The following is a 15140-nucleotide window of genomic DNA, read 5'->3' on the forward strand; positions in this document are numbered from 1 at the left end:
CAAAGAAAAGGAAAAAAAAACTTGTATAACAAGTAAGCATGCAATGCTTAAAGCAACAACCAAGTCCTCAATGTCCCATTTGCAAATAAGAGTAAAGATTGCCATTCTAATCTCCTCCCACCAAGGAAGTATTCCCTGTCACAGAACTGGTAACATGCCCAAACATATTGATTCAAGCTAATCTTGTATTATATCAAGATGGTCCCTGCATTAAGATTCAAGAGAATGATGCAGAGAAAATCAGTAAGAATTCTTCTAAGTACCAAAGTAGAAGCTGAACTTAAACGAAACAAAGAAAGAGAACGTCGGAAATAAATGATATCGAAATGTGGAAATACCAACCATGTGTGACACAACCCAACACACGTTTGGAAAAGGACAGCCACAAGAAAAACAGTGCTGCTACAAAATTATATCATTTAATCATGGCATTGAATTTCCTAATGACCACTTCAAATCCAACATAGAATATAACAGCTAGCCACATATGCACAAAATCAGCAGTATCTCAATATAGAGTACAACACCTAGTACAAAACATTAACAGGGAATATAGTATTTCTTCTATGAAAGAACTGGCATCAAACCAAAGGACCAAATGAAAATTTTCAAACTAGAAACACAGTCTAGAGCCGAGCATAAGCATGCGATTAGGAAAAAGTACAGTGGTGCTCATGTGAAACTCATTGAAATTGAGATTTTCACGCATCGCCTATGTTTTCCTTGAGCCAATCTAGCCTCCAATCTTCTGGAAAAGACATAAATGCTGCGCCCAGTTACACGTTGGTGGCTAAAATTTTAGAAGCTTTCATCACCAGGCTCTACTCAATGTTTGGGATCTTCATCAACGCATCAACAATCTCTTTAACTCTTTCATTGACTTTCTCTACCCGCTTCACACGTGTGCCATCTGTGAAAGATTGAAGAGCAATCATTATTCCATCATGCCATCCACCTTTTGTTCTCTTTGATTGCTTTTCTTTCCTTGATGCTCTTGACACTGACAATGACGGACTACGTTGTCTACGTGGGCGAGATGTCCCCGTGAATCTCAAGTCATTAGAGTCATGAGCATCTGTATCTTCTAACCCCTGAGTTTTCTCCTTGGAGGCTTTAGAAAGTTTTCAGCTTCACTCCCACATGCTTGATCATTTCCGACAACAATACCAATTTCATTGAAGTGGGGAAATGGCTTTCCAGAAAATGGTTTTGCCTCTAGGTGTGCCTGCAAATAAAAAAAAATTTAATATAAAAATTGAAATCTATTAGCTTTATGATTAAGTACTAAGAGTACCATTATATAATCGTCCCAGACTGCATCTTCTGCCACAACCATGCAGCTCTGACTATTCCATCCAAATCCACTCAGTTCTGTAATGGATTTAACAAGCACATAATGTTTTTTCAAGGTCCTCAACCTGTTCTTGCAGTTTTCTATAGTAATATTCTTGTCACATTTTTCCCTCATTCTTTCTTCCACTTTGGCCCATGCTAACTCGATGAAACTGCCTCCAACCTTTCTTCCTAATTTCATTTGTTCGATCAACTCTCCCAAGAATACATTATCCATGCGAGATGTCCACATGGTTGACTACTTTTGCAAAAAAGTTGAGCCTTCCATTCCTAAATGTCAACACAACCATATTAGAAAGAAATAAGAGATGTCCAAATGCAAATAAGAGCCAATGGATATTTGAACATTAAAAGCTCATAGAAACAGCATAAGAGTATAATAAACAGCATGGCCTTTAAAAACAACATAAGACTATAAACAGGAAAATTAGACTATAATGAAAAGTTGTAATAAAAAGCATCTTCCTAGTTTGGAATCTCTCACATCAAAAAAATTATGTCCCACATCCAAGAGTAATTACAAAACTTAAATTTCAAGAGAAATTTCATCATTTGGTACGATACATGCCAATGAGGTAATTATAAATACCATATGGTACGACACATGCCAATGAATAATAGCAACAATATACTAGAATATGCCCATATCTGTGCTAACTATATAAACTCAATATGAAATTGTTTACACATCTTCTGAAACATTTGTGTTGGCAACATAAAGGATAAAAAAAAATCCATCAATGTGAAAACACATGATTCCTTTTCAAATTGTTTATGAATCTTCTAGAATATGCCTATTGCCAGCATGATTTGCCCTGTTGGTTTCCCTATTGGCAACATGGTTTGTCCTATTGGTTGCCCTGTTGGCAACATGATTTGCCCTATTGGCTGCCCTGTTTGCTTCCCTGTTGGCAACATGATTTGTCTCATTGGCTGCTCTGTTTGCTGCCCTATTGGCAACATGATTTGCGTCATTGGCTACCCTGTGACCTGCTCTGTTGGCAACATAATCTGCCCACATGACTAATGCAATTTTGTCACGAAATTCGGCCCACTTTTTCCTTTATTCAAATGTTGGTATAGCAGAGTCTTCATCTGAGTCATCATCTGAGTCGTCATTATCTTCTTCAATATCTATGCCAACGTCATCATCGCTTTGTTGAGACCAAATGAAGTTGTGCAGGATGCAACAAGCAAGCACAATTCGGACTTGTGTTCGATACGCGTATTGAATTGGCAATTTTAATATCGAAAATCGTGCCTTTAACACCCCAAAGATGCGTTCAACAGCATTCCTTAAGCTTGAATGCCTATGATTAAACAACTCTTTTGGATTCTCTGGGACAAAATTGCTACCGAAGTCTTTTAGGTGGTACTGAACCCCACGGTACGGCACAAGAAATCCCTTAACATTCGGATAACCAGCATCTACAAGATAATACTATCCTATAACAACAAAGGACATTATTAGATAATGTATCATAGCTGTTCAAATGCGGTTAATTTATATAAAATGAATATTTACCCTCTGGTACAATCAGTGGGTCGTCATCCATATTGAGTGCAGAGTTCAATACCCTAGAATCTGCTGCTGAGCCTTCCCAACCAGCAAGAACATATTGAAACAATAAATTGAAGGAGCAAATACCCATGACAGTCTGAGATAGAAACCCTTTCCTATTTCAAAACCTTGATTGATCCTCAAACCTCACCATCGCTGGTTTATATGTCCCATCGATGGCTCCAACACAGTCCTATGAAATTTTATAGCGATATTAAATTTCAACCATATAATATAAATATATAAAAGACAAAATTAAATAGCTTTTAACAATGACCTTGAAGTATGGGTACCACTTATCATTATACATTTTTTCGGGAGGAGTCTCAACATGAACGGGTGCAATATAATCTGAATAGATTGATAATACCGCATTCAAGACACTGTTGAAGTGTCGACTAATAGTTTCGGCAGAAAGACTATGTCAAAATTGTGAAACTCGGTTCGTAACTCTACGAGCAATGGTGTGCAAAAATAGAATTAATTGCTCCTCCATAGTGACATTTCTTGAGTGCTTCAGTTTTCCTTCTTCATGCAGCACATCCCTTAATCGGAAAAGTTGTTCCTTATGCATACGCAGCAAATTGTAACATATATTTGGTGGACCATTGATTATGTCATTTGCTTCAACCCAACCACCTATGGTGTTATCCTCCAATCGTTCATTCCGAGGAGAAGGATTTCTCATTAGGGCAAGTACAACCAACGCACAAACTTCCTCGTCATCTTCGATATCTTCAACATCATTTTGAAAGGCCGCCATGAAAGTACTTATCTTTAATATTAAGTATTATATGCCTGCATATATTCATAAAGATACCTGTTTAAGATATATTCATATTTCTAAAGTAGAAACTACATAAAAAACAAAGGGGCACAGCACACTAATATAAATACATTGGAAATAAAAAGAGAAAAATTACAAAGAGAATAGTAGGTGGTTGACGCAAATGAATTTTAAATTCAGAAACTGAAAACTAATGATGAACCATGGCAGTCTAGCTGAACTCTTCAACAATAGTAAAGATTTAGCCTCTCTCTCAATCCCATGATTAATAGCTTCACCCTCTATCAAATATCTTTTATGAATGCAATGAGAAGGTGGGATCCACCACTATCATAGCTAGGAGGCTGCAACGTATTAGAATAAGATCGGGCCCTAGTAAGGCATTCATTATCCTTCTAATCTGTGGGGATTTTTGCAAAATTTCTTTTATTTTACTGAATCGTTGATTTTGCAGGCCACAATTTGGAGGGTTAAGATTGTTCAAACGGAAAGGCTTTCGGGACAAGGCTGTCTCCACCGTCGAGCCCACTTAGACACCAATGAAGTGGATCCCTTCTGCACTTTGTGTGCCTACTCATATTGTTTCTTTAGATATAAACAGGTGGGGCCAGAGTAACAAGTTAGAACTTTTACTCTGGTTAAAGATAGGGAAATGATATCTGCATTCCCTTTGATAATGGCACTCTTGACATTTTTGGGACTTGTATCAACCTTTAATAGCTAATTACAATCATTTTCCCAACAATATTGAAGTTACACTAATAAGATGAAGCCCTCAACATTCTTTCACACAAACCTTATAGAAGATTTAAATCAATACAAAAAAATGTGGACCTTTTCAGGATTTGCCATATTTGCAGGCTAATTTAACTTAACTTTGCTCTGCTATGTTATAAACAGTTTAATATAAAATAATAATCATAGGCCATGGACAGATGATCTGAATCTGCTGTGGAATATGAAGATTTCTAGTGATTCCTACGCAATAGATGAGTTTTAATAGGTAACAGATTCCGAGTCCAACTTGTTACGACTTATAAGAACACCTTCATCCCAAATCTAAACCTAAGATATGAACAAACTACAAAAAATAAATCTAAACCTAGAATCAAAGAGGAAAATGATACATACGAAATTTTCAAAGAAGAAAAGAGGAATCCAAAGGAACAATGCCTTAAAACGCCATGAATCAAAAGAGAAGCACATACAAAACCCTAGCCAAAGATCTAAAACAATGAAAAAAAATCTGAACCTAAGATATGAACAAACTACAAAAAAATAAATCTAAACCTAGAATCAAAGAGGAAAATGAAACATACCTTGAAATTTTCGAAGAAGAAAAGAGGAATCCAAAGGAACAATGCCCTAAAACGCCATGAATCAAAAGAGAAGCACATACAAAACCCTAGCCAGAGATCTAAAACAAAGAAAAAAATATCTGAACCTAAGATTTGAACAAACTACAAAAAAATAAATCTAAACCTAGAATAAAAAACAAGTACGTATCACATACCTTGAAATTTCGAAGAAAAAAAGAGGAATCCAAAGGAACGATGCCCTAAAACGACATGAATCAAAAGAGAAGCAAATACAAAACCCTAGCCAAAGATCTAAAACAAAGAAAAAAAATCTGAACCTAAGATATGAACAAACTACAAAAAAACAAATCTAAACCTAGAATCAAAGAGGAAAATGATACCTATCTTGAAATTTTCGAAGAAGAAAAGAGGAATCCAAAGAAGAGAACAAATAAGCAGAAACAAATCTGAAGAATACCTACGTTTTTGGGGACGAATCTCTGGTGGCGAGCTTTCGGCGGCAAACGTCCGACAAGCAGAGGAGCGAGAGAGAAAGAGAGAGTCAAGAAATAAGGATTTTCGGAACCGGGCTTTAGAAATCTCTTGTTGTGATAGAGCTTTTAAAAATCGGGATTTTAGGGTTAAAATCCATCGTTGTGGATTATAAAATCCAGCATTTTAGCTTTCCAAACGCTATGTTGAAGCAAAATCCTAGATTTTATAATCCTAATTTTTAAAATCCGCGTATCCAAACGGCCCCTTAGTGAGGCGGAAAATCCTCAAGAGTTCGGGATTTATACTTCCACTAGCATTCCTGGTGGGTGAATAGTCTTATGAAAAATAGAGCTCAACTAGCATCAACCTAAAATCAGAGTTGAAATGACTCAATCCAACAATCAGACCATCATAACGTCATAAGAAAAGATCCAAAGAAATTACCCAATTCCACAAATAGCACCATAAAATCACAGTAATTTGTCTACAAATTTGTAACAACCCAACATATCCATCAGCACAAGTGCACAACATTAGCAAAAAGATACTTGTCCACGAAAACATGAGCAAAAAGGACTCTCGTACATAACATAGGCAACAAAAAATCCTTATATGAAAAACCCAAATTGAAAAGAAGATTAAAAAAAAAAAAAAACTATCAATACCTTCTGACGACTCCGGCTGGGGTTTGAATGCACATCTAACCTAGGCTGTCGGCGACATCGGTAGTCTTCAGTCAAATTGACTGGTGGCTGCTTGGTGAAGATGGTGGAGAGGGAGAGAGAGTAAAAACCGAAATGTGGTGGATGTGACCGCGACAAAATGATCTCTAATTTCCGTTTCACACAAGAAACAACTTTTTTTAGTTTCATTTTAGAAGATTTTGGAGCAAAAACAATAACAAAATCAATTCTCTTATGGCACGTTACGCTACCATGTAATTTTTTTCATGATAAACTGGTGCCTCCAAGAAGTGAGAGAGGGGTTGGGCAGGTGAAGTGGCTAAAAATTAGGAAACAAAATACAAGAAACTAGTGTCTTCCGTTCATTCTAGAAGAAGAAGAGGGCTGCCTGTTGATGTAGACTGCTTGACGAAACGATACCAATGCCCTATTAGTATTTCCTTTTGTTCTGTGACCGGGGGATGAGTCACTAAACCGACCGGTGATGAGAAGCGGCAAAAAATAGGAAACAGTCTAATCTGATTTTGAGTATAGTTTTTTGTCACTAGTTTCCTGTTTTTTGTTTCCTGATTTTTAGCCACTTCACCCTCATCTCCCCTTGGAGTCCCCTGGTTTATCATGAAAAAAAAAATACAAATTCACGGTAGCCAAACGTGCCCTTAGATCTTAATTTTACCAACCAAACATATTTTTGTTACTTACTGTTTTTCAAATCAAGAAAAAACATGGAAATCATTTTTTCTAAAACGTTGCCAAATAGGCCCTATTCTGGTTAAAGTATAACAAATCTAATAACACCTTCTCCAACAACTAAAGGTTTTGGAGTAACTGGTTGTTTCACATGGTATCAGAGCCAAAGGTCCCGAGTTCAAACCTCCTTGATAGCGAAAATCCATATGCAATGGTGAAACCCAAAAGAGGGGCCACATGTGCCACGTGTCGTCCAACCCTAAAAAAGAAGGGCCACACGTGAGGGGGAGTGTCAAAGTATAGCAAATCTAATAACACCTTCTCCAACAGCTTAAGCTTTTGAAGTAACTGGTTGTTTCACAAATCCCACAAAATGCAAAGTAGCCAATCTGGCTCCACAAAAACATTTTACATTTTTTAGCTCAAATATGGGATTTCTACAAAGTAGGAAATACACTTGATGATAGCTACCAAACACGAAATCATGGGAGGAAAGATTCTTTCCTCGTACGGCTCAAGTTAATGGCAGTCACATCAAAAACTAGCTCATCATTTTCCTCCTCATCTACTGTGATCTCAATATCAAGTTAACAAACCACTCAAACCCCACTGCTTATCATCAAGATAGTCTGAAGTAAAATCTTCACTCCATGAATCCCCAGGTTTGGGATCAAAGAAGGCAAAATCTGCTTGGAAGATACCCTTCCAAAGTTTCAGAAATAAATCACATTTATAAGAGAAGACAAGAAATATAATGGGGGGATGGGATGTAAGAAATAACACTTACCTCATCAGAAGATTTGAGCTGCTTGGTACTCTTCTTCGAAGTGTGGCCAATCATGTCTTGCCTAAAAGAAAAACAAAATGAAAAGAATTTAACTGAGTATAAAACATTCAAATCTATAGTTTTCATTCGCATGGCAACTGAAGAAGGTATTGGAACGGGGATAAAATTACTTAGAAACCTAGACTAAATCAACTCATATAAAGGAATTTGGTGCTGTTATTTATTTGGGGAAATTACAGATAGACCCCCTGTGGTTTGGCCATTTTCCGCTTTAAACCCTGTGGTTTGGAAGTTACCAAAGACACCCCTCAACTTTATGACATTTTTAAGTAAACCCCCTCCGTCGACGGTCCGTTAGTTCAACCTGACGGAATGACTAAAACTAACCATGGTTAATATTTTGAGGACATAAATACCCTTTATCACTGGTTTTAAGCCATTTGCAAAGGGATTAGGGTTACTCCATTTCCCACAGCCGCCGCCACCACGTTTGGCCACCGCCGCCATCGCCATCTCCGGCCACAGCCGTCACCTCCACCACAGACAATGAAACCCCACCCCATGGCTACATCAAACCCACATTTCAAGAAAAAAAAAACATTGATAAAAACAAAAAAAATCCCTAAAATATTAGGGTTTATGTGCAAATCATGATAATGATGTGAATGAAGACAAATAAAACTCCTAAATCGAGCGTATATGTTGATAAATAAACAAGGGTGTGAATCAAACGCTAATTTTCAGTTTTAAAGTATGAAAACCCTAATTTCAGTTGGGGAATATGAGGGCATAACAGTCATTTCCCCCCTCCGTCCACTCTATCACGTTAAAAAAACCCACGGAAAGTTGAGGGGGTGTCGTTGGTAACTTCCAAACCACAGGGTTTAAAGCAGAAAATGGCCAAACCACAGGGGGGTGTATATGTAATTTTCCCTATTTATTTTTTGAACAAGTGAACATTATTATTTAAAAACAACTAAATCTAATACAAGGAGAAGGCCACAAGGCACAAAGAAGAACAAAAGACTTACACAACTGACATGGAATTAATTTGGTGATTTTCAACGTTACAAATCTGAAAAATGTTCAGCATGCAGACCCACGCTTGAAACAAAGGAGTTAGAGCTAAGAAGCACGGGTACTCTCCGGAGGTCCACGTACCCGTGTCGGGTGTGTATCGGGTGCGGGTGCTCTTGGGTACTCTTTGGGTGCATACCGGGTACGCACCCGGGTTTGTGTACGTATCAGGTGCGCGCCCGGTTCAAATTAAATCGAAAATTACAGATTTACAATATATGGGTTGTCCAAAAGGGGGGTTGAATATATCAAAATATCTATAATATATATATCCCATAATTAAAAACCTAACAACTTAGAAGTAATATTAGATTTTAGTGATGTTATTATTATTTGATTGTTCTCCAATTAAATTGTTTGAATTCTTTAACAAAATATTTTATTTTTTATTTTTATAAATATATAATAAGATATAAAAATATATTATATTCAGCGTACCCCCAACGTACCCATATCCTATTTTTTTAAGAAATCACGTATCCATGTACCCGTATCGTGTCGTACCCGCACCCCGTACCCGTATCCGTGCTTCATTGAGTTAGAGCACATGCTTAGGGGTCAACAGCATTGTTGAAAAAAAGTGCAGACTGTTAACAATCGACTTGAGAAAATGTAATCTACTGAGAAACAAATGTGCACTTTAGGGAAACATAACTTTCACTTTCATTTTTGGTACAGCGACAGTGATTGAGGAACATACAAAATTGAAATATTTCATATATGATGCAGACTATTTTCTCAATTCTCATTGCTTTTGTAATGTAAATAGTACATTTGTTAAATATTAACTGTAAATAGTACATTCACAAATGGAAACCTTTAGATTATCTAGCACTTTGTCTGTAATTTGAATTGCCCTGGCATTGCTAATTCTCTTCACAAGCACTGCAAAAGTATGAGAATTAGGTCTCAATTCTTTCTTAATCATCACATCATAAAGGTTAAGTGCCCTTTCTATGTTGCCCTTTTCGCATTGACCCGCAATCAATGTGTTGTAGACATAAGTGGTTGGGGCCAATGATCTATCTTCCATAACTGTTAAGTATTTCTCCGCTTCCTTCAACTTCCCACATTGGCATAGACTTCTAATCAGGGATGTATAAGTCATCAGACCAGGAGAACAGGCCCTGTATTCCATTTCATAATATAACTTGAGAACTTCTTGCGAATTACCTTCTTTACCATATCCATCAATAAGATAAGAGTACGTCTCTTCATTGGGGATAAACCCTTTAACTAACAGACCACTTAAGATGCAATCAGCTTTTCTTACATCACCCACTTCACATAGCTTTCTCACCATCTCATTGCATGCAAGGCAACTAGGCAAAAGCCCTATCCTAAGCATTTCTTCAAAGAAGATTAAGCTCTCTCCCAATCGTCCTACTTTAGAGCACCCTTCTATTAGGAAATTATATGTCTCATCGTACGGTTTCAAGCCTGCAAGTAGCATTTCTTGCATCAACTGATTTGCCTCATCAATATTCCCATTCTTACAAAGGATACCTATAAACAGTGTATAAAGGAACGAATTTGGGTTGCTACCTTTCCTAAGCATGTCCTCATACAGCTCATTGCCCAACTGAAATTTCCCACTCTTGCAGTGAGCATATACCATCAAAGAATAAGCAACATCATCAAAAATCATATTTTTTTGTAACATCCTCTTTAGCAATACAATTCCTTCTTCAACTCTTCCCTCTTCAAAAATCCTAAATACAAGTGAAGTATTAACAATAACCATCGGACTGCATCTCTTCCCATGGATTCTATCTAAAACATCTACAAATCTCTGAACCGTCCCCTCCTTGCACATCGCACTTATCATGATTCTGACTGTGGTTGCATTTGGGTACGTTCTCCTCATGATCATATGCTCATATATCTTCCAGACCAATACATTATGACTGGATTTTTGCACAACATGGATCAATGTGTTGAAAGTTATGAGACTGGAAGAGAATCCCTTCTCTTCCAAGTAAAGGCAAACATCAAATGCTAACTCAAACATCCTCAATTTTGCATAAGTTTGTATCAAAAAATCAAACAGATGAGGAGTTGAGACTGTACTTCTATACGTACTAAGAAGTGATTCTACAACCAAAAATCCCTCTGCATTCTTCATTATGACTGACTCGAGCAATGCTCGGGCATGTGTAAGCAACTGGGAACGGACGAGGATCTGAACTGTTATACAATAAGAACGAACAGTATGTTCATAGTTATTACATCGGGCCGACCAATGGAAGAAACTCAAGGCCCGTTTCGCATCTATAGGCTCCTTTAAGTCTAGCAATACTTTCTCAACAAGTGAATCAGTTAATTTGATGGAATCTAAACCACCTCTCAAACTATCCAAGTTCCCCTCTCTCCTTAGTAAGCCACAGAATGTGCCTACGATCTCCGATTCATTGGTATAGGTATGACTATGGATTGATTTGGCCATTTCTATAGTGTGATTTGGAACGAAAAAGCCTTTGATCACTTCTTTTTTACTGTAATTTTCCCTAACCAATTTAGAGACACAAAAACTATCAACTGCTAGGAAAACAGATCTCCAACCTCTTTGAATCAAATGACCCATGATATTTTACTCATTCCAAGTAGAATTGATTCTCAAAATCGATTGTTTTGAGACAGATAGATGGTGGTAATCATTGTTACTTCTCTAACTGATAACTGGCTATGATTGTTCAGATTCTCACGTGTGGTGAATCTCTCACCCAAAAGGGAGAATTCTGAACAAAACAAAAGTACCGAAACCAAAATCGATCGATTTCATTTACATTGAAGCAATGAAGAAAGGAAAGGTGGTTTGATGACACAGTAATCCAGATGCCCTAGACTGAAACAACTCAAGCAAAACCCAAAGTATTTGGTGGTTTTGAAACCCTAGATATCTGACATAGATAGGTATGTTCGAAGGCTGATACCTGGAAATTTTGGAAGAGGGATTCTGAGTAGATTTGGAGGGGCAAATTGGGCGCTCAGGTGGCCTTCCGTTCACGGCTTCGATTTGTGGTTGATAGGATGAATCGGATGGGAATACGGGGTTTTCAGTGGTTTAAGCGTAGGGTAGGCTTCTTCCAACCCAACCCAATCGGACCAAAAATGGGGTTTTACCCGGGCCGGGTTGAGGCCGACCCAAGTTGCACCCTACAAATTTCACGTTACGTTAGCCCTGCGACCTAATCTAATCAGTAGTAAGGACGAAATCTGTACATTCAGTCGAAATCTCATAAATGTTTCTCAGTTACTCTCTGGAAGTGTATTGTCGTATCACAGAAGGCGTCCTCAGCCCTTCCTGTTAATTTATAAGACTGCTACTTCTCTTCCCTCTGCGAGTGAAAAAAAGGCATTTCTAACTCTTAAGAAAGTTGGAAGAGGAAAGCTAGGGTTTCAGGGGCTCATAAAATGGCCGGGCGCAGTGATTTGGTGTATCTTGAACTGAGAGATGCGATATCTTGCATTGAGCAGAAGGTGAATCTGATAGGTATAGTCATTGAGGTTGGGATTCCAAAGAAGAGCCGAGGAACTGGTAATCTATGTTTTTTCTTTATAATGTTTATTATCGTTACTTTTCTTTTTTATGTCTGGATTTTTCTCTGTTGGTTATTGATATTTAGGGGTGTCAACGGATCCACTTCGGATCGGATCCACCTATGTCTTAGTCCCGATCCATTAAAATCCCTTATCAGTCGGATCGGATTCGGAGTGTTCTTCGGATTAGGGGTGTAAACGAGCCGAGCCGAGCCGAGCCGAGCTTAGCCAGGCTCTGCTCGGCTCGTTAAGCTCAAAGGCTCGGCTCGGACTCGGCTCGGCTCGGCCAGGCTCGCGAGCTTTATCGAGCTTGGGTTTTTCGAGCTTAGGTTATAAAGTTTCGCAGAGGCAAAGGTCGGTAGCAAAAGCAAATAAGAAAAAAAAGTAATCATTACAGTAAAAAGTAAGGGGAAATGACCAAATGAAAGGACTTTCTACTAACTATGACATATGAAGAGGGGAGACTTGGAAATAACCAATCTATAGTGATGGTGACTGGTTTGCAAGGGTTTATGACAAAAATACCCTCATTTTTAAAATACCGTCACCTCTCTCTCTCTCTCTCATGGGATGATCCCAACTATCAATTAGAGGGTCACAATTCCTCTCTCTTTCTCTCTCATGGGATGATCCCAACAGTCCATTAGAGGGCTCTCTCTCTCTCTTGTGGGATGATCCCAACCGTCCATTAGAGGGCCCCAATGCCCCCCTCTCTCTCATGGGATGATCCCAACCGTCCATTAAAGGGCCACAATGCCCCCCTCTCTCTCATGGGATGATCCCAACCGTCTATTAGAGGGCCACATTTCCTCTCTCTTTCTCTCTCATGGGATGATCCCAACTGTCCATTAGAGAGCCACAATGACCCCCCCCTCTCTCTCTCTCGTGGGATGATCCCAACCGTCCATTAGAGGGCCCCAATGCCCCCTCTCTCTCATGGGATGATCCCAACCGTCCATTAAAGGGCCACAATGCCCCCTCTCTCTCATGGGATGATCCCAACCGTCTATTAGAGGGCCACAATTCCTCTCTCTTTCTCTCTCATGGGATGATCCCAACAGTCCATTAGAGGGCCACAATGCCCCCCCTTTTTCTCTCTCTCTCTCTCGTGGGATGATCCCAACCGTCCATTAGAGGGCCCCAATGCCCCCCTCTCTCTCATGGGATGATCCCAACCGTCCATTAAAGGGCCACAATGCCCCCCTCTCTCTCATGGGATGATCCCAACCGTCTATTAGAGGGTCACAATGCCCTTCTCTCTCTCATGGGATGATCCCAACCGTCCATTAGAGGGCCACAATGCCCTCTTTCTCTCATGGGATGATCCCAACCGTCCCTTAGAGGGTCACAATGCCCCTCAGGTTCGTGCACCTCTCTCCGGTATCCTCTTATTCTGAGTGAACCTCATCTCATAGGTTGGTAGTCTCTCCCTTTCAGTTGTTTAAACCCATAATTTTTTTAGAAATCTATGGTTTAAAGCCTTAAAGTTTGGTTTAAACTCCAAATTTTTCCCAAATTTTTCACAGATTATTGGTTTAAACCTCCAAGTTTGGTTTAGAAATTTAGTTTAGAAAACCCTATATTTTCCCAAATTAGTTGAGAAAACCGTATATTTTGGAAAATCAGTTTAGAAAACTCTATAATTTTCCCAAATCAGTTTAGACTCAAACCAATAAGTTAGGGTTGGTACTCTCTCTCTTTCACTTTGGAAAATCAGCAACTAAAACCCTAATTTTTTTTTAGAAATCTATGGTTTAAAGCCCTAAAGTTTGATTATGTTTTTTAGAAATATATGGTTTAAAGTCGTAAAGTTTTGTTTGAACCCCTAATTTCTTAGAATTGTATGGTTTAAAGCCCTAAAGTTTGGTTTAAACCCCTAATTGCTTCCAATTTTTTCACAATTTTTTTTCGACCCACAATTACGGGCAACTTCTTCCCGCCGATGTATTCAAATGATACCGCATCCTTTACAAAGCCGTCGACGTGTAAGATAAAAGAAGCTCTTCGTTCTACCGTTCTTCTGTTTACACAAAATTAAACCATTGTCAAAATAACCAATTGAAAAAAAATCATTCCAATTAACAAGTAAAGCAGCCATTTTAGAATTATGCACAACTTCAACCACTACTAAATCTCCATAAAACAACATAAACCACTACTAAGACAATTCGGGTCACTTTTAAACACTCTAGACCACTACTAAGTCATGACAAGGAAATATGAACCACTGCTTACCCTATATAAACCACTTATAAATTCTATAAACCACTGTTAAGCCAATATAAACCACTTATAAACACTCTAAACCATTGGTAATCCTAAATAAACAACTTATAAACACTCTAAAACCACTGGTAAGTCTATATAAACCACTTATAACACTCTAAACCACTGATAGGGTTATATAAACCACTTATAAACACTATAAACCACTGATAAGCCACTATAAAACCACTGGTAAGTCTATATAAACCACTTCTTATCCTGTATAAACCATGTATAAACACTCTAAACCACTGATAAGCCTACATAAACCACTTATAAACAGTCTAAACCACTGATAGGCTTATACAAACCACTGTTTACCCTATATAAACCAGTTGTAAAAACTCTAAACCACTGATAAACCTATATAAACCACTTACAAACACTATAAACTACTTCTTACCCTGTATAAACCATGTATAAACACTCTAAACCACTGATAAGCCTACATAAACCACTTATAAACAGTCTAAACCACTGATAGGCTTATATAAGCCACTGTTTACCCTATATAAACCAGTTGTAAACACTTTAAACCACTGATAAGCTTATATAAACCACTTATAAACACTATAAACTACTTCTTACCCTGTATAAACCAATG

General features: G+C 38.1%; 3 protein-coding genes across 7 annotated transcripts in view; 1 reads left to right on the forward strand and 2 right to left on the reverse strand.

Moving 5' to 3' along the window:
- Nucleotides 1-821: 821 nt before the first annotated feature.
- On the reverse strand, nucleotides 822-1585 carry LOC143876886 (uncharacterized). The gene is made up of 3 exons (XM_077378568.1): nucleotides 1295-1585; nucleotides 1090-1225; nucleotides 822-910 (listed from the first exon to the last, which is right to left on the reverse strand). The coding sequence occupies exons 1-3, from the start codon at nucleotides 1583-1585 to the stop codon at nucleotides 822-824; spliced, it is 516 nt and encodes a 171-aa protein (XP_077234683.1).
- LOC143877031 (Pentatricopeptide repeat (PPR) superfamily protein) lies at nucleotides 1419-12325 on the reverse strand. 5 transcript variants are annotated; one of them, XR_013250527.1, is made up of 5 exons: nucleotides 9549-12325; nucleotides 7655-7715; nucleotides 3192-3712; nucleotides 2879-3107; nucleotides 1419-1623 (listed from the first exon to the last, which is right to left on the reverse strand). XR_013250527.1 is itself a non-coding variant. In XM_077378744.1 (3 exons), the coding sequence occupies exons 1-2, from the start codon at nucleotides 11313-11315 to the stop codon at nucleotides 7659-7661; spliced, it is 1824 nt and encodes a 607-aa protein (XP_077234859.1). In that variant the 5' UTR covers nucleotides 11316-12325; the 3' UTR covers nucleotides 1419-1623; nucleotides 7655-7658. The 5 variants fall into 5 exon arrangements, 2 of the variants coding, with proteins under 2 accessions (XP_077234859.1, XP_077234860.1); XR_013250526.1 differs by lacking the exon at nucleotides 1419-1623 and adding an exon at nucleotides 1991-2799; XR_013250528.1 differs by lacking the exons at nucleotides 2879-3107; nucleotides 3192-3712 and adding an exon at nucleotides 6160-6323.
- LOC143876887 (protection of telomeres protein 1b-like) overlaps nucleotides 11449-15140 on the forward strand; it is a 34273-nt gene continuing 30581 nt past the window's right edge. The window contains exon 1 of the mRNA XM_077378569.1: nucleotides 11449-12269. Within this exon, the coding sequence (XP_077234684.1) occupies nucleotides 12146-12269 (124 nt within the window). The 5' untranslated portion in view covers nucleotides 11449-12145. The remainder of the gene's footprint in view (nucleotides 12270-15140) is intronic.

The sequence above is a fragment of the Tasmannia lanceolata genome, unplaced genomic scaffold, assembly GCF_043159265.1.
Source record: "Tasmannia lanceolata isolate RefF3 unplaced genomic scaffold, GAP_Taslan_0.1 ptg000005l, whole genome shotgun sequence".
Taxonomy (NCBI): domain Eukaryota; kingdom Viridiplantae; phylum Streptophyta; class Magnoliopsida; order Canellales; family Winteraceae; genus Tasmannia; species Tasmannia lanceolata.

Coding starts and splice junctions, on each gene's coding strand:
- LOC143876886 (XM_077378568.1), bottom strand. CDS start 1,585: ATGTGGACATCTCGCATGGATAATGTATTCTTGGGAGAGTTGATCGAA. Junction 1,226..1,294: donor TCTGGGACGATTATATAATG/GTACTCTTAGTA, acceptor TTTTATTTGCAG/GCACACCTAGAGGCAAAACC. Junction 911..1,089: donor TCCAAGGAGAAAACTCAGGG/GTTAGAAGATAC, acceptor AATCTTTCACAG/ATGGCACACGTGTGAAGCGG.
- LOC143877031 (XM_077378744.1), bottom strand. CDS start 11,315: ATGGGTCATTTGATTCAAAGAGGTTGGAGATCTGTTTTCCTAGCAGTT. Junction 7,716..9,548: donor AAGTGCTAGATAATCTAAAG/GTTTCCATTTGT, acceptor TTTTTCTTTTAG/GCAAGACATGATTGGCCACA.